This window comes from Cibotium barometz, chromosome 7, assembly GCF_041138505.1.
Source record: "Cibotium barometz isolate CiBa-2024 chromosome 7, ASM4113850v1, whole genome shotgun sequence".
Lineage (NCBI taxonomy): Eukaryota > Viridiplantae > Streptophyta > Polypodiopsida > Cyatheales > Cibotiaceae > Cibotium > Cibotium barometz.
This window is the reverse complement of record NC_141052.1, coordinates 14,634,294-14,658,043: the sequence shown is the minus strand read 5'-3', so window position 1 is coordinate 14,658,043 and position 23,750 is coordinate 14,634,294. Positions and strand designations below refer to the sequence as shown.

The window sequence follows — 23,750 nt, the reverse complement described above, 5'->3', positions numbered from 1 at the left end:
AAGCTCTTGGGTGTTTGGGTGAGGCATTTGTAGGCATCATACGTCACTCGAGCAGGGGTCATAGCAGGGCCCACTGTGCACACACCAGGTCATGTCGGTCCGCCATGAATTTTTTTAGTGAAATTATTCGAGACTGTCTCACGATGTCATGTGCGCTTTTCGTCCATCATTTGGACGTTTGGAATGCTTCTAATTTTGGTCTTAAGCTACCACATTTCAAAACTTAGCGGCTTGATTTAGGCCACTTTAGCTACTTGTTTCAATTCCAAAAAAAGCCCTATCGAGGGTAATGGGGTTGACAAAAATGCCATGTTTTTTATAAGAATTGCTATAGGTAAGAATATCACTTGATATCGTGAGCTTCCTTGCTAATAATTATTTTATTTGGAGGAACTTTATAAATTATAAAGTTATCTACAACATTTCAAGAGAAACCCTAGGCTTGGTCAACAACGGTCATGTCAAATTGGCAAAGATTGATCCAAGCATTAGAAGGATCCATGAATAGTCCACGCAAGAATTGTTGGGCTACCATGCGATTGACTGCCTCTGTGAAATGTATCCCATCCCAGAACATGTAAGATGAAGGATTGGAGCATGGTTTTGCCTCCACTAATTGCCCATTTAAGATGCCGCTTTGTCCACATCTGATAAGAATGTCAAAATTATAGTAGCCTCCAATCCCACAACAATTTTGGGTTGTTTGGTTGAAGCCTGTAGCCAAACATTCATTTTAATAAATTTTATATCAAATTCATAGAATGATTCTTATTGATTCTCATTAAATATCATGTTATTCATGGCCTTATATGTATCATCATCTAGTACATCATTCTTATTTTACTTAGTTGGACCAATGAATCCTCTTATATAACAAAACCTTAGCTCTAGTGCATTATCAAATGAATCCTCTTATATAATTGAACCTTAGCTCTAGTGCATTACCAAATGAATCCTTTTATAATGGAACCTTAGCTCTAGTGCATTACCAAATTCTAAATGCCTTTGTAGCAAGTTATAGACCAATCCATAATAGTCTGCATAGATGAAGAGACCATCTGGGTGCCAATGCCTTAGGGCCCCAATTGCATTGTATAGAAGGTAGCCATATGTTTGCACAAGGACATTGATGGATTTGATACAACCGAGCATGTCATACTCAGTATAAAAGCCAGCAAACATGGTGAGAGTCGCAGGGTTACATCCGGTAGGGGGGATATTTTGTATGAAGAATCGCCTAGCACCCTCTGTGTAGAGATCCTAGTGAAAAAGACAAAAACAAGGTGATAGAGTTTCTTTGCTAGGGATTTATTTTTGACCCAACTTTGTAATAGAACTTGTAAGATTTAGTAGCATAATGGTCTATAATAACATTGAAAAGTAGGAGAAATAAAATAAAATGCAGTTTCCTTGCAAAGGATTCTCTCTCTCTCTCTCTCTCTCTCTCTCTCTCTCTCTCTTTCTCTCTCTCACACACACACACATCTATAATAACATTTAAAAGTAGGAAAAACAAAATAAAATGTAGTTGAATTCCTTGCAAAGGATTCTCTCTCTCTCTCTCTCTCTCTCTCTCTCTCTCTCTCTCTCTCTCTCCCTCTCTCTCTCTCTCTCTCTCTCTCTTTCTCATCACACACACACACACGCACACGCACATGCATGTGCACACATATGCATACGCACCACATGCACAAGTATATATCTATGTATATACTTTGAACCTAGGCACCTTATTAAACTAGTTAATCTCTCTTGGAAAAAAGGTATAAAATAGTGATCATACATTCAATCTACACTTTAGAATGAAATCAATTGCAAATTTAAGTGGTGCTTCTTGAGTGCTTCTTATGACCATCTATTAAATCTACACGGTCAAGATAGAAAGTTTTGAAAGGGGAAGGGGAGAAATAATTTTACTGGTGGTTTTTTTTTTGCTATGCTTTTTATTTTTTTGAAGTCTTTTTTAAAAAAAAAGTTGAATCAATGATATGGAAGATCACCTGCACCACCTCAACAGTTCTGTTAACAATGGCGGGCAGCAAGTTTCGGAGATTCTCTAGACTACGGGTGGTGTTTGGATCGGCAGTGAGCGTGTTGATAAAATCATTCCCACCCGCTGCAATCACATACAACCCTTCCTCAAAATAAACAGCACTGGGAAGCCTCTGCGTCGATACCCCTGCATGCACACGATAAATCCAATTACTTACGCACTAATCCACACACAATCTGCTAATCACCCATTCATCCTCCCAAATGCTGGCTTTCATTAATTCTGTTTCCTGGATTGATTACTCTACCCAGCTTAAATTTAATCCTAGTCCCCCGATCGCTTCATTACCCGCAGCTTGAAAATTACGCTTTCACGAGCTCAATTCACCCTAATCATCCGTATTATTTTTCTTGATTAATGATTGAGGGGTGCACTTACGAACTGGCATTAAAATTAATGTGGGATTACGATTATTAACTTAGATTTACCTGAAGCAAGAGCTTGATTGACACTATGCTTGAATTTTCTGAACCAATCGACTTGCACTCCGAGATGGAATGGAGTGATGAAGGTAGTGTTTAAGGCGGTGGCACCCACTACTGCGAAGTTAACCCCCGATTCAAAATTTGATCCAACGCCTCTCAAATAAGGGCTCAGAAATGGCAATCCGGCTGCCTGTGCTGCGATAGTTTCAATTTACGGCAAGGTATATTAATCCAATGTTAATCCTTCACTAAGCAGGGCTTTAAATTCTGCATTGTATCAAATCTTTTAATCATTTTAAGCTCATCATCCAGAAAATTGTATAAACGTGCTATACTGGCGAGGTATATATTGACAGCAGTGAGATTAATTTATGGGTTATGAAGGTGGTGGCGGCGGCGGCGGCGGGGGTGGTGCTGCAGCAACTGCTGATTATGAAGGTGGTGGTGGTGGTGGTGGCGCTGCAGCAACTGCTTATTATGAAGGTGGTGGTGGTAGGGGTCGTGTTGCAGCTGCTGAAGCAGCTAATAGTGGCGGTGGTGGGGGTGGTGCTGCAGCAGCGGCAGCTGCTCCTGCAGCTAATGGTGGCGGTGGTTGTGGGGGGTGGTGGGGGGTGGTGGTTACCTGCAAAGTCGATGAAGAGGCGGCCATCGGAGTATCGATCGGCGGAGGAAGTGAAGTAGGACATGCCGTAAGGGAAGGCCTGAGGGAGAGAGAAGCGCGAAGGGAAGGCGGACTCAGCATTGCCCGTGTCCGCGAGCGAGTCCCCAAAGCTGAAAATGGCGGGGAAACAATGCGTCGATGATGAAGAATAATTAGAAGCATTGCTAATGTCAGAGGCTCCTCCTGCTGCTTTGGTGGCGGTGGCGGTGGTGGCGGTGGTGGTGGTGGCGGTGGTGGTTTTTTCGTCCTCCTCCATCTTGTCATGCCCCCCCACCCCCCTTACACCATTGCCCACCACCATCATCACTACAACTACCACTATTGCTAACATCTTTAGACCCCCCCTCCCCACCTCATAGTAAGTAGTAGCATCCTCCAATGCCTTCTTCCTTGTTGCCATTGCCACCATCATGCCCATCACTTTTCATCACCAATGTCCATCCCATATATATATTCACCAAACTCATTCACCAGAACCTTCCTTCACTCCTATGCCTATGCGGAGGGAGATCACGTGAAACCAAGCCAAGTGCTTCTCTTGTTTTCATCCTCGCTATCTTGTCCCTCTCTACAATATTGGGTGTTCTCTCTTCAACAAAGGCACAACATTGGGCTCAAGAAGAGAATGGTTTGATGTTGTTACATGTTAGACTAGAGTAATGAATTTTTCTTGCTCATGCAAGTTGCACCTTCTTGGTGTACTACTAGCCCCATCCATCCTCCCCACTCTTATCTGCAAAGGAATGGCAATTGCCATATAGAAATGTCAATACCTCCAAATAAAGGGCTTTATTCATGCATGCCCTCAAATAAACACAACGTTTTGTTTTTGCATATGCTCTTATATGAGATTGAAGTTAACATACCTTACTAATCACAGCAAAAGAATGTGTGTTTGTTTTTTATGATATTCTTGTCACATGAGATTTTTCTTTTTAAACACTCACTTCCAATTTCTTGCATGCACAAAGCTTGTGCCCCAACCACACCTTCTGTTGATTTGCCCATTTTTTCCTGAGATTTTACCCTTATTTAGTTTCTCTTTTTATTGAAATCCTTATTTGACTTGGAAATGCTCTTGTTTGTGAATATTTAAGCACTTAAATCTAGTCAAAAATATGTTCATTTGTTAAACTTAAAACTAGGTTGTGAATACATCATGAATGATATTAATACATATAATAGCATACGCACATGCACTAGATCTCAAAAAACCAATCCTTCATGTGCTTTATGTTAAGGTTTAATCCATTAAAAAGTTAGACTTTGGCTTAAGGTAAGGATGATTTGAAATAATGATAAGATGTTAGTGAAGTATAGATCATAATTTTATTTTTAGTCACAGAGGTGCTTTGAAGGTTTCAATACTACAAAGTGCCCATATGTTAGTAATTTCTTGTGTGTATGTGTATGACACCATGGTGGATGTTCACATACTATATACAAACCATCATTAACGCAGCACCTTAGTCTGTGCCATCACACTCATCATGCGCTGCTCATCACAAATTTCAACCGTGTCAGTTAAAACAATGAAGTAGAATTTACTCAATCAATCCTGCTATGACAACAAAAAAAGGTACAAACACATACACCAATACTACACTAACTTAGTGTTTAATAGAATGATCCTGAAATACTAATAACACTAGCATGGCCCCAAATAGATAAACCAATAACATTAAGTCGTCAGTATTAGGTGGTCTCACCCATGATACCAATAACATTAAGTCGTCAGTATTATGTGGTCTCACCCATGATACCAAACAATTAAGCATCAAGTTGTTTCTTTGGCACTAACTAGCACTTAAGGGTTGATGGATGCTTCTTTGTGGACTGCTTGTTTGTTGCCGTTGATGGAAATCCAAACTTTAGATTAACCACCACTGCAGATTAGTGCTACTTTCACCCATTGTTGTGAAACTTTAGGAACGTTCATAGTAGACGAGGTTGGGTTAGGTGGTTGCCACTAAAAGGGTATTTATGTTGATGTTTCATTACATAAGATTAAGGTGGGGGGTTTTCATTGAAAGGATCTTAATGTGGACGTTTCACTACATAGGATTATAATTTTGGGTTCTATTTCCTAGAAGAAGTGGTTGGCAATGATGAAGTTTTAAAGGATGTTGACATAAAACTTGGTGTAAGGGGTTCCTTGTTGTTTGGTAGTAGCAGCTTGTGAGGCTGCTATATTTGCATTCTTCAAAAAGAAGAACTTTGAGAATTAGAAACATTTGATGACAAGGATGGGTCTCAGACAAGAGAGGCATCCAATGATCTCAGGAGCTTAGAAAGGAGGACTTTGTGTGATTGGGCTTGATAATGAGATCCTCCTCCACACAAAGAAGTACATAGAGCTTAGTGCAAGGGGTTCCTTGATGTTTGGTAGTAGTAGCTTGATATTGCTATTTTTAGCATTCTTCAAAAAGAAGAACTTTGAGAAACATCTGATATGACAAGGATGGGTCTTGGACAAGAGGGGTATCGAGTGACAACAAGGATAGTTTCTAAGGAGGTTTCCAAAGAGGACTTTGTGTGATAGAATTTGACAATGAGTTCGTCCTCCACATAGAGAAGTACAATGACTTCTTTTAACTCATGAGTTTATCCTCCACGTAGAGAAGTACATCAATAGAGTGGTAGTCTCCTGTGGATGTAGGATCTGTTGAGGATGTTGCAGGTTCTAGCAGCTCTACTGTTGCTGCTATTTTACCCACTGAACAAGCTCATTGGGATGGTAAAGATGTGCAGGCTCATGCCTTGATTGCACTTTCTATAAAATGTAACATCACCCCACATATTCGTTCAGCTAAAACAGCAAAACAGGCTTGGGATATTCTAGCTGGTTTGTATGCAGGTCGTAATGAGGCAAAAATCTCTTACCTGCGTAAAGAGCTGGAATTGAAGATTATGCAGGAAGATGATGACATGAATGTTTTTCTTGCTGAGATTAAAGATCTCAAAGAATAGTTGATTTCTACAGGTGAGATTATTCCTGATCATTCTTTTGTGCAGACTATTCTTGATGCTTTACCTGAGACATATCAGACTTTTGCTTCCACGTGGAGACTTCTTGCTGAGGACAGACCTGATGCTGTCAAGTATGATACTTTAGTCAACAAGCTCTTGAAAGAAGCGCAGTCCAGGCAAAACAGGGCCAGGCAGCGTGCAGTTGATCAAGCATTTATTGCTGCCCAGCAACAGAGAAGAAGTGGTAAGGCAGCCCCTTCCACTGTTTCTTCTCCTATTAGTAGGTCTGCAACTTCTTCTCCTTCCACAGGTAACAACAATAAGTCTGAGAAGGCTCTTGATAAAGGCAAGAAAAAGATCAGGTGCAACTATTGTAAGGCAAATGATCATGTCATTAAGAATTGCCCTAAGCTAAAGGCTAAAGAGGCAAAGAAGAAAGAGTCAAAGGCAGCCACAATAGCGGATGCTTCTACAAATGCAGATTCTGCAAATGTTGTGCAGGATACAGAATGGGCGTTTAGTGTGTATTGCCAGTATGACCCATCTGTACATGATGCATGTTTGGCAGTTTCTGTTGACTCTCATGTTTGGTATTTTGACAGTGGTGCTACAAAGCACATTACCTCGCATCGTGATATGTTCACTTCTCTTGAGGCTGTCCCTAATGGGAATACTGTCACATGTGCCAATAATGCTTCTTACCCAGTGAAGGGCATTGGTAAAATTATGCTTACTGCTGCAAATGGCAGCGCTTTCACACTTTTAGATGCTTTGTATGTGCCAGGGATAAAGAAGAATCTATTGTCTGTCTCTGCGCTTGCGAGACTTGGACTTGTAGTCAAATTTGTGGATGACAGATGTACTGTTCATGATTTGACTTCTGGTGATACGATTATTGTATCTGGCACCTTGTTTCGTGGGCTGTATAGGCTCAATTCTTATGACAAGTGTGTGGAAGATTCAGCAAATGCAGTTTCTGATGAAAAGGCAGTTTCAGATGCAAAACTATGGCATGCTCGTTTTGGTCATCTGAACTTTGCTAGTTTGCTGCGTTTACAGAAATTTGATATGGTTGCTTCATTGCCCCCTCTTGAGGCACCATTGAAACATGTTTCTGAAGGCTGTATTTTGGAAAAAATGCAGCGTTTTGCATTTCCAAAGGATGTTCTGTGCGGGCCACTCGCAAATTGCAACTTGTACATAGTGATGTATGTGGACCTATACAAACTCCGTCATTTGGTAAACACTTGTACTTCGTGACTTTCATTGATGATTACTCAAGGAATGCATGGGTATATCCACTAAAGGCAAAGTCCGAAGTGTTTTTGTGCTTCAAACAGTTTTTGCTTATGGTTGAAAATGTATCCAATTGTAATGTGGGCACCCTCCATTCTGATCGAGGGGGGGAGTACATGTCTAAAGAGTTTGATGCATTTCTGGCTAGTCGTGGGATAAAACACCAATGTACAGTGCCGTATACCCCTCAGCAAAATGGTGTTGCTGAGAGGAAAAACAGGTCACTTATGGAGATGGCACGATGTATGGTCAAGAGCCAAGCTTTGCCACATGCATTTTGGCTTGAGGCTGTCATGTGTGCTGCATATGTACTCAACAGGTGTCCCACTAAGGCCTTGCAGTCTATTACTCCATACGAAGCTTGGCATGGCAGGAAGCCTTCTATTGGTCACTTGCGTGTCTTTGGTTGCTTGGCCTATGCTTTAGTGCCTGTACAACAACGCAGAAAATTAGATGATAAGGCTGTCAAATGCATTTTTGTTGGCTACAGTGCTGAGAGCAAGGGTTACAGATTGTATCATCCACAGTCAAAGCGTATCTTGATTAGTCGAGATGTTGTTTTTGTGGAAGATGCTGTGCAGCCCTTGTTATCATGTACCAAAGAGACAGGTGTGAGCTCATGGGATGTATTTGATACATTGTTGCCTCTGTTTACATGTGGGAATTCAAATGTAAGTCCTAATGAAGGTAAATATTCAGCCTATGCAGATTTCAAACGACATCATAGATCAACCTATTTCTGATGCAGATTTACAGGATGTAATTTCTGAGGATAGGGCTGAAAATGAGTAGGCTAGAGGTATGCCTAAATGGCTGGTGCAAACCTTGCGTGATAGTAAAATTGATGCACCTATATCTAGTCGTACTCGTTCAGGTTTTCAACATGCCTCTTATGCATCAGATTGTTATGCTTTAGCTGTGTCTAGTATGTGTGAAGAGGAAGAACCTCTTTCATTTGATGAGGCACAAAAATCAGAAAATTGGTTGGCTGCAATGCAAAGTGAATATGTGGCTATAATGAAGAATGGTACATGGTCTTTGTGTGATTTGCCTATTGATAAAAAGGCCATTGGATGTAAGTGGGTTTTTAAGTTGAAACGAAAGCCAGATGGCAGTGTTGATCGCTATAAGGCTAGACTTGTTGCAAAGGGTTATGCTAAAGAAAAGGGCATTGATTTTGATGAGACCTTTGCTCCCACTTGTCGTATGACTACCATTCGTAGCATTTGTGCATTGGCAGCTCATAATGGTTGGAATGTACATCAGCTGGACATAAAGACTGCGTTCTTGAATGGAGATTTATATGAGGAGGTGTATGTATCGCAGCCTCGTGGTTTTGTTCAAAGAGGGCAGGAAAACAAAGTGTGCAGGTTGAAAAAGGCTTTATATGGTTTAAAGCAAGCTCCACGAGCTTGGTATGAAAAGATACATGCATATTTGACTGCACATGGGTTTCAGAATAGTCCAATAGAAAGCACTTTGTATGTTAAACGTGTGGATGGTGTACATCTAATCATTGCTCTCTATGTCGATGACATGCTGCTCACAGGACCAAATGAGAGTCATATTGCTGATTTTAAGGCTGATTTGAATGCCTCTTTTGAGATGTCAGATTTGGGGCATTTGCATCATTATTTGGGGATACAATTTAAGCAGTGTGATGGAGGTATTGCTTTGTGTCAGATAAAGTATATTGAGACATTGTTGCGGAGATTTGGCCTTGAAGACTGCAAGCCTATTGCTACTCCAATGGAGACAGGTGTAAAGTCGGGTCTTCATGATGCTGGAGATCACTTTGATGTCACACTCTATCAGATAGCTGTTGGTTGCCTCATTTATGTATGCATTACGAGGCCGGACATTCAGTTTGCAGTCTCACAGGTGAGCAAGTTTATGCATAGCCCAGGGTCTCAGCATTGGAAGGCAGTTAAATGCATCTTTCGCTACTTGAGTGGCACCATACATCTTGGGTTGTTTTATCCCAAGGGGGGATCGTTGCCGCCAGATTTACATGCTTTTTCGGACTCAGATTGGGCTGGTTACTATGACACAAGAGTGTCCACAAGTGGTTTTTGTTTCATGCTCGGTAGCTCATGCATATCTTGGTTGAGCAAGAAGTAACCTACTGTGGCCACTTCTAGTTGTGAAGCTGAGTACAGGGCAGCTTTCATAGCTACGGTTGAGTGTGTGTGGCTCAGACGGCTTATGGATGACTTGGGTGTTGGACAGGAGTCTGCCACCTCTATCTTCTCACTGACAGTCAGAGCGCATTGGCAGTTGCGAGAAACCCAGTTTTTCATGCTCGCACAAAGCATATTGAGGTGCATTATCACTATGTCAGGGAGAGACTCTCAGCAGGAGAGATCAGCTTGGCCTATGTGCCAACATAGGACAACCTCGCCGATCTTTTCACAAAGGCGCTTCCTCGTGAGAAGTTCGAAGCTTTCCGCAAAGCTTTGGGCTTGCTCCCCTTTGTGGATTGATCTACTTAGGACCGCCGGGGCACTTTTTCCCTCTTTAGGAGGTTTTTTTCCCCGGCTTGTATATACGCCCATTATTCTAGGGCTAACTTATCTTTTGTACATAGACACAATCTAATACACTTTGTGTTGTGTGCATTCTTGCTTCTTCTTCTCCAAGCTTTGTATGCTTTCCTGCAACCCTAATTCCAACAGGTTGTTCATTTGAAGACCTTTCCTATTGTTGTCCTTTCGAATACCTCCTTTAGCCATATCTTTACCCTTTTGTATCCTGGATTTACCAAAAGTACTGGAAGGGAAAGAAGATTTAGTAGATTTTGCAAAATATTTATGCTGCATCTTGAAATCTCTAGATATAGCTGTTTTCTGATGGTAGACTTAAGTCCTACAATGAATTTTCTGCGTTTCTCTTTTTCCTTGACTTTTTCAATTACTTGAACTTGTAAAAGAATATCCCAAAATTTGTCAATATAAGCTTGCACATTCTTTTTATCAATTTGGCGTAGAGTGTCCCATCGTTGACATGTTTTAGCTTTTTGTACTGCGATGGTAGAAAATGTTTCTTTAAGAGTTTTTGAAACTCTTTCCATGTTGAAGGTCGATGCTTACCTTGCTTAATCACGTTCCACCATAAAGCCACACTTTCAATCGAATGATTACAAGCACATTTAATTTTATCCTTTTCGGAGAACTTCTCATCGCCATAGAAATAGTCATCTAGTTGGCTAATCCAAGCATTGAGAACTCGTCTTATCCCCTTCTCCCTAGTTCTAGCTCTGACACCACTGTCACACGGATCTAAATTTCTAGGGAGATAGAAATAAAAAAAATTGTAAGAATTGATTTAAATTCAAACAATTAATCAAACATCACATGATCGTGACCAAAATATTCAAAAACAAATAAAATACTTAGCTCACAAAGATTCGGCTCCAAGATTGGGTGCAATCATCCCCCCTCATGTGTGTATGGCCTATTTTCCCCCACACATGAGTATTTACGAGATATTTTATTCCAATTTAGGCCATAGCCTCAAAAAATACAAAAATGCTTTTCTTGCACGACACTCTCTTATCTTTAATTTTAAAGCATATCACACTTTACCAAATATTAAAGATCAAGTCTATGCTTGATAAACTATGGCTTTTTCAAAATAAATCAAAATGTGCACAAGCTAGCACATGTATATACAAAGCTTGTTTACAAAATGGTGTGCCAAGTGATAAATTTGTGCGACTTCTCTTCAATCCTCAAAATCCTCTTCACCTATAAAATAACCAACAATAAATTGGTGAAATAAATATTCCATAAGCATACAAACGATCATCACACACATGTTTGCTAGGCGTAAGTAACCTGGGAATCACCCCTACATACGAACCAACTGAAACAAACATTGGAGACCCCAAGCATACGTCAATGTCCACCAAATTTATTAATATTTATAATGGTATCACCCATGATATTAACATAATTTGGCATGATGCAAAGATAATCCAAGCATCCCGACTTATCTAAGAGGGTAGAATAATATTTTTAAGAGGACTTAAAATATATTCCCATAACATCAAATAAATATTCCATAAGCATACAAACCATCATCACACACATGTTTGCCAGGCGTAAGTAACCTAGGAATCACCCCTACATACAAACTAACTGAAACAAACATTGGAGACCCTAAGCATACGTCAATATCCACCAAACGTATTAATATTGATAATGGTATCACCCATGATATTAACATAATTTGGCATTACGCAAAAATAATCCAAGCGTCCTCGAATTATCTAAGAGGGTAGAATAATATTTTTAAGAGGGCTTAAAATATATTCCCATAACAGGTGGCTTGGAGGGTCCCGCTGGGCTGGAAACGACCACCGAGATTGGCTTGCTATTTGTCCCTGTTGATGTGGTGCAACCTTCTTTGTGGCTGGAAGCTCTGTCTCAACACACACTTGCTGCTTCTTTTTCTTAAAGAAAATGGAGGCCAATTCAAGCTTTCTCTTGAACTGTGAGGTCATGGCCGTGGAGCCGATTCTCCCCTTGTCGGAGGTTTGGCTTACCGTCCAGTTCGAGCTGGCTACTTGTGCAGGGTTTGGTGCTGTTTGTTGGTCGTGCTGTTGTGCTTCGGCAGGTTGCACCTGTGCTTCGTTGGGCGGATTCCGTCTGTCGAAGGGGAAGAGGGTCGTTATAGCAATTGCCCCACCTTGTTGTGGAAATCATTGATGAAACACCCGCATGAAGCTTGTCAAATGCTCGTTAAAAATTTCATTAACCATCCACTGAAATGTGATTGGAGCATTCTTTAGCCCAGAAGTCATTACGTTGGATGAGAAGGCACCCCATTTGGTGACGAATGCTGTCTTATCTCGATCCTCTAGTTCCATCTGGACCTAATTATAGCCAATGAATCCATCCAAGAATGAATACATTTTGTGTTCAGATACTGCATCCAATAAGGAATCTATGAATGGGAGAGGAAAGGGGTCTGTCTATTGCGGCATTGAGCTTCTTGTAGTCCATGCAAACCCTGAGCTTTTGATTTTTCTTGGGGACAATCACGATTGGAGACAGCCAAGTTGCCCGATCAATCAGATATATGAATCCGACATGTAGTAGCTTATCTAGCTCCTCCTTCACCCTTTTTGCGTAGTTCAGGTTGATTTGATATCTTTGTTGTCGGATCGAAATTGTGTCCTCCTTCAGATTGATTCGATGTTGGTAAAATCGGGGGTCAATCCCTTTCATGTCACTGTAGCTCCATGAAATACATCCTTAAAGGAAGTGAGTAATCCCTAAATCTCCTCCCGGAATGCATCATCCAATTTTGCACTAACTCGGACTATGTTCAGGTCTACCTTTGTACTTGATTCATTTCCATTAGATCATCTTCTTTGACCCGTTTGGACTTCTTTAGGTCCTTTTCGAAAGCCTTCTCCACCGCAATGAATTGTTAAAGGTTTGGTACATTGTCATCTTCGGCCAATCCTTTGAAAAAGTCTTGGGTCTCATTTGGGTACTCCACCTACCTTAGCGGATTCTCCTGACTTCGCCTGCCTCATTCTACTAATTCCCAGTTGGGTGGTACTTCCCCATGATGCTGACTACATCAATCTCAAACAAGCTCATCGGATTGGCATTATCTTGGAGATCTTCCTATTCTTCATCCATATCCAATCCTTCTAGCATGTTGACTCCCTCAACTACTTTCAACTGAGATGGTTTTCCACTTTCTCCGCAGGCTAGCCCATTGATAGTTTGACCTTCTTTTTACCTCTCTGGATGGTGTTCCTATCTATATCCCAATCTTGCTTTATCCTCCATACTTGCCGGAGCCATGGTCTACCTACTAGTAACATCGAGTAAGCACCTTTGATGTCCTCCATTCGAAACACCACCACTGCTATTTGGAAGGTGAATCGAGAGACTTCCATTATCAGCCTATGGATCAATCATCCAAGCGGTTGTACTTTACACTGATCTGCCATTTTCACAACTAATGGGGCTGGATCGCAGCTACTCAATCCCAAGTTTTGGCATGTCATATATCTGACATAATATTGACTCATAATCCTCCATCCAAGAGTACCTTTGCTATGTCTATGCCATACAAATTGTCCTGAATCATTGAGATGGCCTCATCATAGATTGGAGCTTTCTTTAGCGGAGTTGGATTTTCAAACTCCTTTTTGTCAATGATGGTTTCTAGAACCTAGGATGGCCTCATCATAGATTGGAGCTTTCTTTAGCGGAGTTGGATTTTCAAACTCCTTTTTGTCAATGATGGTTTCTAGAACCTAGGATGGACTAGTCCTCTCCTCCTAGGGCATCACAATGCGGACCAACTGCTCTCTAAAGTTCAGCACTAGGGTTACAGCTGGTTTCTTCAGCGAAGTTGGATTTTTAGACTCCTTTTTGTCAATGTGCATGGTTTCCAGAACCTAGGATGAACTTGTCCTCTCCTCTTGGGGCATCAATGAGGACAACTGCTCTTTGAAGTTTGGCACTAGGGTTAGTAGCTCCTCCACTTACATGTGGATCTATTGTTTCTTTAGATCTTCCCATAAATCATACTTCATAGTTTCTCCCTCCGCTGCCTTGATAAGCCTTCTTCCTTCCTTGGTGCCTCTGCACTTTCGTGAGGGTTTACTTTGTCTTGTGTCTTTGACACTTCTCCCCCTTGGTCCGTGACTTGTTCGATCGGATCATCAGACTATATTGTGACCTTAACTTCTTATTGAATTATTGGCCATGGCCTTTCCGGCTCCTCCTTCTGAAGCGCTTCTTGAGCTTGCTGCTTCTGTACCCAATTGGACACCTGTGTCCAAACCTTGTGTTGATCTTGCCATGTGTCCACCTTGTGCTTCCCTTTCTTATTCGAGGTCAGTTCTTTCTCCTCCTCTGGAGTCTCGGGTTGCATTGACCTTATCACCGCCATGGTTGATAATTTTTCCTCCTCTTTGGTTGGCTTTTTTACTTCTTACTCCTACAAAGCTGTAATTTCCATGGCATTCACCTACGCCGAACGGGCCGGAAGTCGACGCTTGAGCGCCTTCCACCTTGGCTCTATGTTTCTTCCATATTTCACAGTCAGACTTCCAATGACCTAGTGCATAGCAATAGAAACATGTGAAATTTAGAGCGGGGCATTGTGCACTTGGGACATCCCTGGGAGCAAAATTTACACTTGGGCCGAATGGAGGCCTTTTGTATAGTTCTTACGGACCCATCTGTGGGCAGGTTGAATTGCCACCATAACTGGGGCCTGTATCATAGTTGGTTGAGGTGATCTCCTTCCATTGTATCTGCAAGCATCAGTGTTGTGCATGGCAGTCCTGTAAATGGCACACCAGAGCACATTCAAGACATATTCCTGGGCCACATGGCCGTGATTACGACATCTTGTACACCAAGTACTGCCATATTGGACTTTTTGAGGGGACTTCGCTCCTTCACAGGGCAACTGAGCCATGGCTGCAGCCAGTTCCTTGGCTGCGTTCCGTGCCTTCTTGCTCTTTGACCATGTCTTATGGTTTTCCTCCTCATTCTCTGATTCTTCACTTGAATCTGAGACATCAAAATCTTCTTCTTCTTCCTCATCTGAAGAGTCGAAAGTGTACGTTTTTTATTTGCTTTTTCTTTTGCTCTTGCATTTGCCTTTGAGATCGATGTCACCAACACTCTCTCCACCATGAATGCTGAGTCCACCAGCTGCTCTAGAGTCAGAGTTTTAGCACCAGCAAACTGCCCTTTTTAGTTGCTTACTCAATCCCTTTATGAAGTAGGAATTGAGGATGTCTCCTGCTGGCCAATTGGTTGCATCCAGTCTTCGGAGGAGCTTCTGAAACTTTGCTGCATAGTCTTCCACTGTCAACTTTTTTTGGTTCATCGAGCATAGCTTATCTAGCACATGCACAGAGGTCTTATCTTCCCAAAATCTCTCGAGAAATGCATCCTTGATTGAATCATAGGTCGGAAAGTGAGCATACTCATATTGAGCAACGCAGAGAGCTGCACTCTTTTGTAAGGTACAAAAGTTGCCTTCTTCAGATTTTGATTGATTGGCTTGGGGACATTCATGTGCCAAGCATTGTCAAAGAGAAGAATGTGTGCATCCACATCCTCTGAGGATTTCTCGAAGAATTTTGGATACTTCACCATGATAGCTGGTCATGGAAGCATGTTGTAGTGATGAAATCAAGGAGGGGTTGGCAGGGGAGGGGGTGTGGTGGATTTTGTGGTGGCGAGTTGTTCTTGATGTCTGGAGAGGATGGATGAGTTATAGACTCTTTGTCGTCCTCATAATTATCATTGTGTGATGATTCCAAGTTGGATTCAGCTACTAATAGAAGTGCCCGAGCGTGTAGATGTGCTAGATAGCACTGCTCACATGCTAACATGGATCTCTTGGCCATGCAAAAAATGATGAACTCAAAATCAAAGAAAATCACATAGAAAGCAAAATAGGTAGAAGAAGCAAGACGCATCGTGGTCGCCAAAGTGTTATCGGGTGACCGCTTCCCAATAACCTATTGAGTTTTCTCTAGTTATGCTCGCAACATACACAAGTGCAACGCTGACGAATACATAGACAAGAGGAGAAGATAAAGCACAAACTGAATCACAAGATGACAAAATAAAATTACAAGAGACAAATCAGCACTTATGTATTACTAAATGAAAAAAAGAGAGAGAGACTTATATACAAAGTAGACACTTGATTGATCAAACTGGTCAACAAAAACCATTGTTCTAATTTCCATCACATGTTTATAATACTCAAGGCGCATGTTACAAAAAGATAAGTTCAGCCAAATCTAGGAAGATCTTTAGCCCTGAATATGGCAGCTACATTAAAAATGGAATAATTGCATTAAATTAGACATAAAGTGCATTCAACCAAGTTGGTACAACTGAACCCGCCCTCACAAATTCTAAGTCACTACGTTATGGAGGGAGACCAAATGTACCCAGTGTACTTAGCAGCCCCAATGGCACGGGCTAGGGTCATGAATATGATGGCAAAACAACCACCTATACAGTGCTACAATTGCATAGGACCTCGCCGAGTGGCTGAGTGTCCTAACAAGAAAGGGATGGTGAGTACCCTCACACCGAGTGGCTGAGTGTCCTAACAAGAAAGGGATGGTGAGTACCCTCACACCGAGTGGCTGAGTGTCCTAACAAGAAAGGGATGGTGAGTACCTCTATAGGTGCTCCTGTATTAACTCCCTTGTGTATAGGGTGTGAAATTGACCGTATGTATAAAAATTGTCTGCTAAGACTTGGTGCAACGGGTAGGCTCGTGAAACTAATCCGAGCACCAGCATTAACCTGTTGAGTGTGAGAGATGGCTTTATCCAGACGGTTCCTCTTAACATCGTGACCCGACTACAAAACTGAAAGTGAGCTGTAGCTCATGCTGCAGTAGAAGCATCTACCTCACGAGACCAAGGACAAGCCAAGATCATATCCTCAAAGAATGTCCCTGAGTAAGCACGAGCGACTAGAGGCTCAAGGAAGAAAACCATAAAGATCGACAAGGGAGACTGCCGTGTAGTTATTTAAAGTGGTTCGAAAGGCACGACAACACATGCATCAACCTCTTCATTCGAAGAGGAAGATCTGATATGCGCAGCCGCCTGAGCCCGAGAGTTGATTGGCGAGGGGAGGGAAAGATTACTAGCAGCCCAAGCATTGGTGGTTAGGGATTGCCAGGCACAAATAGAAGACGAGCCTCCTACTACCTACCTTGAGCCTTGTCCGTCGATTTCCAATGTGAGACCTGTGAAAGATGCTTAGGTGTATTCTGGAGAGCTCCTAGACCTGTCACCCCTCATAGAGGCCCACAGAAGTAGCATAATCCACTGCACAGCAGCAGCTACCCCCTACCAAGGAGACTGGGTAGCATAATATCTCAAAGATCTAGGGGATGACCACCTTAAATGAACAGATAAAGAAATCCCTATCCATATTCCGTACACTCAAAAGAGCTTAAGATTAAGCCAAACCAACCTCCCTCATGAAACAACCTCCACCCTGAGAGACATTGCTGGTCTCTCTTCCTTCCTTTCCTCTTAGATCCAGATCCCTATCGGCACTTTGCTTCAAAGTAGCCCAAGTTTATGGAAAGATATGAAGGACTGGATGGAAGGACACCTAGGGGCAGGCATGCACGAATCCATGGAGCGAGATAGCTCTAATGAGTCTGAGGAAGATGAACTCGTTATACCCCACGAAATAACTGGCACCCCCATAGTCCGAGTAAATAAGCTTGGACAGTACTTCGAAGGAGACAAATTGAATGTAGCTTTGTCGATAACCTTCGATGGCCTCCAAGTCACAACAATCTTGGATGGGGGAGCAGGAGTGAGCATTGTTACAAAACAATGCTGGGAAAAATGGGGAGCACCGGCCATGGATGACACCACATTGCTAGTCAAACTCGCTGATAGAGCCACAGCTAGGCCCATTGTTCTACTAAAGGATTTGAAGATAAAGATCCTTGGAACCACTTACCACCACACCTTTGTGGTGATGAACTTTGGACATCAGCCTGTTCTTAGTAGACGACCATTCATGAGAGAATCAAAGATGACCCACGAGTAGGATACCGACCACATTTATATTCGAAGAAAGGATTAAACTATAAAGATCAATCTCCGCACGTGGAAGGTACACCTAATGAGTGGCAGACCATTCGCAGAGGACTCAGTCACAACAACAACCCGATCTACTTCAGTCCATCTATGTCAAACGTGCCACAAAACACTCGATGATGAAAAGGATAGTGAGGAATGTGCACCTCTTCTAGAGCCGAAAGACTCTGAGAATTGGATGCATATCCTTGCCACCCTAGACATTCTACCTAGATGCACCAGCATGAGGTTTGCTATGGTAGATGGGCAAGAGATTACATCTCTATATATGCTTAGCTCAACATACCTACCTAGCATCACCACCCAAGAAATGGAACAGACCATTAGAGTGGTACCATCAAGTTACACATGCTCCCAAAAGACTCACAAGCTCGATGGATTCCCAGGGCCAAAACGATATATCTTTCCAGACGAGTTAGGCACCCACTGGCTGGAGTATGTTGGGGTTGTTAAAGCACATAATCACTTCAATGATATATGACAAAAGGAGTTTGCCAATAGCTCCCTTCTGGTCCACACGACTACCCCAAAGCCAATGGAACCCACACCAAAACTAGAAAAGCTTGCCGTTCCACGCGCAAAGTTCGCAATAAAAAGTTAGCGCTAGCAGAAAAAGAAGCCAAGAGGCTAGTGGATGAAGAAAATGCTAAAGCCGAAGAAACCAAACAGGTTCCCAAACATTTCAAGACCTTTCAGATAGTGAAGAGATCGATCTCGTTGCTCTGCTTACTGAATTCCAGGATTACTTCGCCTGGAAGTACATGGATATGAAGGGTGTACCTCACGAAGTAGTCAAACATACCATTCCGATGGTTGATGGAGCAAGGCCGGTCAAACAAAGGACATATCCTATGAACCCAAAATATTCCAAGATGGTGCGAGAAGAGATCGCCAGACTCATTGATGCCGGATTCATCTATGAAATAGAACACCCATTCCGTATCACCCATTGTAATAGTTCCCAAGAAGAATGGGAAAGTTAGAGTGTGCGTAGACCTCAAAAAGGTTAATGTTGCCACCATAAGGGACCATTACCCCTTACCGTTCATAGAACATGTGTTAGAATGAGTAGCGGAAAAGGACGCCTATAGTTTCCTTGACGGATTCTCTGGTTACAACCAGGTGTTGATTGACCCAAAGGATCAGCACAAAACAGCCTTCGCCACCGAATGGGGCACATATGCACACCATGTCATGCCCTTTGGGATAACCAATGCCTATGGCACCTTCCAACGTTTAATGTGCATTGCCTACAAGGAATATCTTTGGAAATTCCTAGAGGTCTTTATGGATGACCTTTCTGTCAACTCCTCTTGGAAGGAACACCTTGATTGTTTGCATAAGGTGTTAGAAATATGCAGGTTGTATCGCATCTCATTAAACCCATTCAAATGTTAATTCTGGGTTAGACAGAGTGATCTTGGGGGGGACACATTGTCTCCAAGCAGGGTATTTTTATAGATGATAGCAAAGTGCGGCTCATCCTTGAGCTTTCCCCACCCACCAACTTTAAGGGAGTCCAATGCTTCATGGGACATGTCGGCTATTATAGGCGATTCATTTTCATGTATGCTAATATATCTCGACCTTTTTATGGACTTCTGATAGTTTTCAAGTGAACGGAGGAATGCCAACAGGCTTATACAAAGTGCTTCAATTCTCAAGTCCCCCAACTGGGGCATTATCTTTTATGTCCACATCGCTGCCTCTGCCTTTGCTGTTGGATGTGTGTTGGCCCAACCAAGATATTCACGGGAGACATTATAAAAAAAAGGATGTCATTTTAAGGCTATAAAAGCATGTATCTACACTTCAATATTTAGAACACACACCGAGACATTATTGAAAAAACGATGTCATTTTAAGGCTATTAAAGCATGTATCTACACTTCAATATTTGGAACACACCCCTAAGGTAGTCCATCATAGAGCATAGACTAATAATGAATCTGATGCGAATAGTTACATTACAGTCATAATAGGGCTATATAGTCACACTGCTATAGTTAGTAGCCATAGTGTTGGTTAGCAATCGAGATGTCATCAAGGATGAAACCATGCCGAGGACACGCCCCCACAGGCTCTACTTGTAAGAAGGTGGAGCAAATTAATGAGAAACTATAGAGACATGGAAATATTCATAGAGAGAAGGCGCTACTTGTAAGAAGGTGGAGCCAATCAAGGAGAAACTGAGGTGGAGATATTCATGGGAGACATTATAAAAAAATGATGTCATTTTAAGGCTATAAAAGCATGTATCTACACTTTAACAAACCCCTAAGGTAGGGCCATCCTATAGGTATATAATCAACTCAGCCGATGACAAAACCCCCCCAATCCTCTCTATTCACAAATTCTCCCCAATGTACGCATGGAGTTGTCCCTTCCCCTTTTCACAAGGGGAGGGCATTCTGATTGGGCAAGGTTCTAAATTCAAATCTTATTAGGGTGAATTAATACAAAAATGGGTGAATTCTTCAAAAATGACATTTCCCTCACTTAGGCTCCCGCAACTCTCCATGGCAATAGCTCTCTTTTCTCCTTGTACCTATAACCTGTTTACCTTTTACCGAACCTGTACCTGTTCTCTGAACAATCCCCCTTGTCTAAAGGATGTCCATCCCTGGACATCTCATGTTGTAGGTGTTGGGGGTGGGCCTTGGCCTGATGGGTCAGCTCTGTCCTTGGGGTGGTCTTCATGCCTTCTGAAAGTTTTCTTAGACTTAAAAGGGTTTCTGTCTGGCTGCCCACGGACTTGTTGTCTTGCAAAGCGGCCTCACGGTGCTGGTGCGTCCAACTCATCGACCTCCATTATAGGAGCATCTGGCTCAACCTCCTTCAACACAATGTCTTTTTGGATGAGCCCCTCTCCTGCCAGGCCTACACCTATCTCCTCACCAAGCTCCCCATCGCCAGCATCACCCTCATCCCCCACTTCTACTTCCAAGGCCTCATATCATTCAACCACCCCCACGACTTCTATGAGCACCCAAACCACCCTCTCCAAGCCATTTTGATTAGCTGGAGTCACCTCCTTTGCTTGGCTTTCCATCTGACCCAGCTAATGTTATAGACTTATCTATTCCGGAGGGTCTTTGCCCATACCCCTACCCCTCCTAGAGGATGGCCGATGCCTTGCAATATCTACATGGTAGGGGGGATGGCAAGTTGTCAACAAAGCCTACCTCTCCCTGCACTGACGCCCTTCCTCCTTATTTAGCAGCTAGCCTCCTTATCTTATACCACAGATGTCATGAGCAAATGGAGGTCATGGTGGCCAGGAATCTGCCAGTTCGATGACTCCCACATTGCCTTCCCAATGGAATTCACCTCCGAGAAAGCGGCAACAGTTGAAGACTTTTTTCGATCCGAAGGACCAACTGACTCAACAGAAGGTGATCTCATGACCCCGACGGCCATGATGGAGGCGATGCGATGGCCATGTCAGCCTCCCATCTCCACACCCACCATCCTCATCTCCCCCACCTCCCCTTCCACCACCCAGTTCCTCTCCCCCACCTCCCCTTCCACCACCCAGTTCCTCTCACCCAAGTACCAACACCCAAACACCACCATCCCCACCCCCATCTGGTACATCCACACTACCACTCTTCCCTCCCCAACCCAAACCTTTTCTCCCCGATTCATTTTCCTACACCACCCCCCTCACCAACCCCATCCTTACCACCCTCCTTGTCATTGTAGTTGGGAATGCACATCACATTTTGTGACGTCCCATCCACCTCAACCAGGACCCCACACCTCTTTGCCCACTTGGCCATGGGCTCCACATCGACAACCCCTCCACCCTCGTCACACCAAGACATCACCCCTCCCACCCAACCCTTGAAGAAGGCGAGATTCTGCTGCCACCACCACGGGAGTGTGAGGAGGTCGACCCTCCACTTAACCCTCTCAGCTAGCAAGACCCTCTCGATTGCATGGAGTTTGAGCAAGCACTTGCTATCCTGCTCGGTCGCTCGACAGCTCTACAGGAGCCATGCCCATCACTCGCATAACGGACCACATGGACATTAATGTCCTGTGTCCATACCTTGAGGCCAAACATAGACCATGGTGGTGAGAGAATCCACCTAGAGAGTGAAGAGGATACCACCAGCCACTCGCCGTTGCTTGCCCCATCACGTTCGAACTCATGGGTTGAGTAGCCAACCTGGAGGCGCCCTTTTTTGCTCAAACATTTCATCTAGGAAACCTACTGCAAGGTGCCCCGAGCACTCCGCAATCAATCACTTCAGTTAACATTACTTTTGCAAGTGTGGCTACACTTATTGTACTCATCTTTTGTAACCGCACTAACCGCTTAATGTAAAAGAGACATGGGATGATATGTAAAAGAGACATGGGATGACCGAGCTTACACTTTGTGTAATGCTGGTCATGTGAGGAATAGTTGTACATAGAGCTAGGAATGCTAGTTTTGGGCCCCCAGTTGTAAATGGGCGGCCGACCATTGTAACTATGAGTTTTTGCATATAAGACATCTATGAAATATGAAAAGGGAAAATCCCATTAGTCTCATTCGAGCTTTGCCTCTTCTCTCTCTCTCTCTCTCTCTCTCTCTCTCTCTCTCTCTCTCTCTCTCTCTCAATTGAGCTTGTGGATGCATGCTTACTTGCATGCTTGATTGTTGGTGTGTGCTTGTGGGGATGGTGATGTTCTAACGTCTCTCCTTCTCTTCCCTCTCTTTGCTCTCTACCAAGTACCTCTTGCATGCATGTGGCATGAAGTGAAGGTTGAGCTTTCCATAGCTCCCTCCTTCTTGCTCTCTACCTAGCCATTGAATCTCTACTTGGGTGGTGACACAAGTAGTGGTGGAGTGAGTCCCTAGCGGCTTCACATTGAGGAGTTAACCCTCATTAAGGTTGGCTAAGTGCAACTCCCCGGACTCAACCCTTGCATGTGTCTCTCTTTTCTTCTCTCTCCCTCTTGTGTGTGCAAGGTAGTATGTTAGGTTTAACAAGGGACTTTGTATCCAAGCTTCACAGGGAAACCACCCTAACCCTATCATGAAAGCTAGTTGAAACCACCCTAACCCTATCATGAAAGCTAGTTGAAGCCATGTCTTGGTGTGTAGACCTCCTCGCTCCAACCATACATAATGGGAAAAATAATATCAAATCCAAAATGGTGGCTTATGATCAACCTAAATGATATTTACCACAAAATCAATGTCATTAGAGAGATCAATATCCCTAGTCCCAATGATGTTAGGTCTAAAGACGTTAACATGATGCTTTATAGATCTACGTATGCTTTATCATTTACAAGTTTTTGAAAGCACAAGGAAAAAACAATAACACTTTTGTGTTGGTAATTTTGTGATTGAGATGGAACCCAGATTATTATATACCAAGTTGGAGATTACATCATAAAACTTTTAGCACGATTCGTAAGAGTTAAATGTTTGTCTTTTTATAGAAATATCTTGAATCACATGATAAAGGAGTTCTTTTCTTTCTCTACTAGAATGGATAGCTAAATGAAATATAACATAGACTTAGTTACTATATGGCTCTTAGAAATTTTTCTTTCTGAATTTACTCTAAGTCTTCTAATAATCCTTAGCAAGAAAAAATATTAAATGCTAATACTTCTTATTACTAAGTAAACAGATTCTTAACTAGTTTGAAACCCACTTAATGTTACCCAAAGTGAATAGCTTTAGCGAGCATTTTGATA

The 23,750-nt window shown here is 42.6% G+C and overlaps 1 protein-coding gene across 1 annotated transcript; it reads right to left on the bottom strand.

Annotated features, from left to right (window-relative positions):
* Positions 1-436: 436 nt before the first annotated feature.
* Positions 437-3,539, bottom strand: LOC147636720 (GDSL esterase/lipase At4g01130-like). The gene is made up of 5 exons (XM_086800954.1): positions 3,101-3,539; positions 2,482-2,673; positions 2,001-2,179; positions 990-1,260; positions 437-714 (listed from the first exon to the last, which is right to left on the bottom strand). The coding sequence occupies exons 1-5, from the start codon at positions 3,537-3,539 to the stop codon at positions 437-439; spliced, it is 1,359 nt and encodes a 452-aa protein (XP_086657080.1).
* Between the last annotated feature and the right edge of the window lie 20,211 nt (positions 3,540-23,750).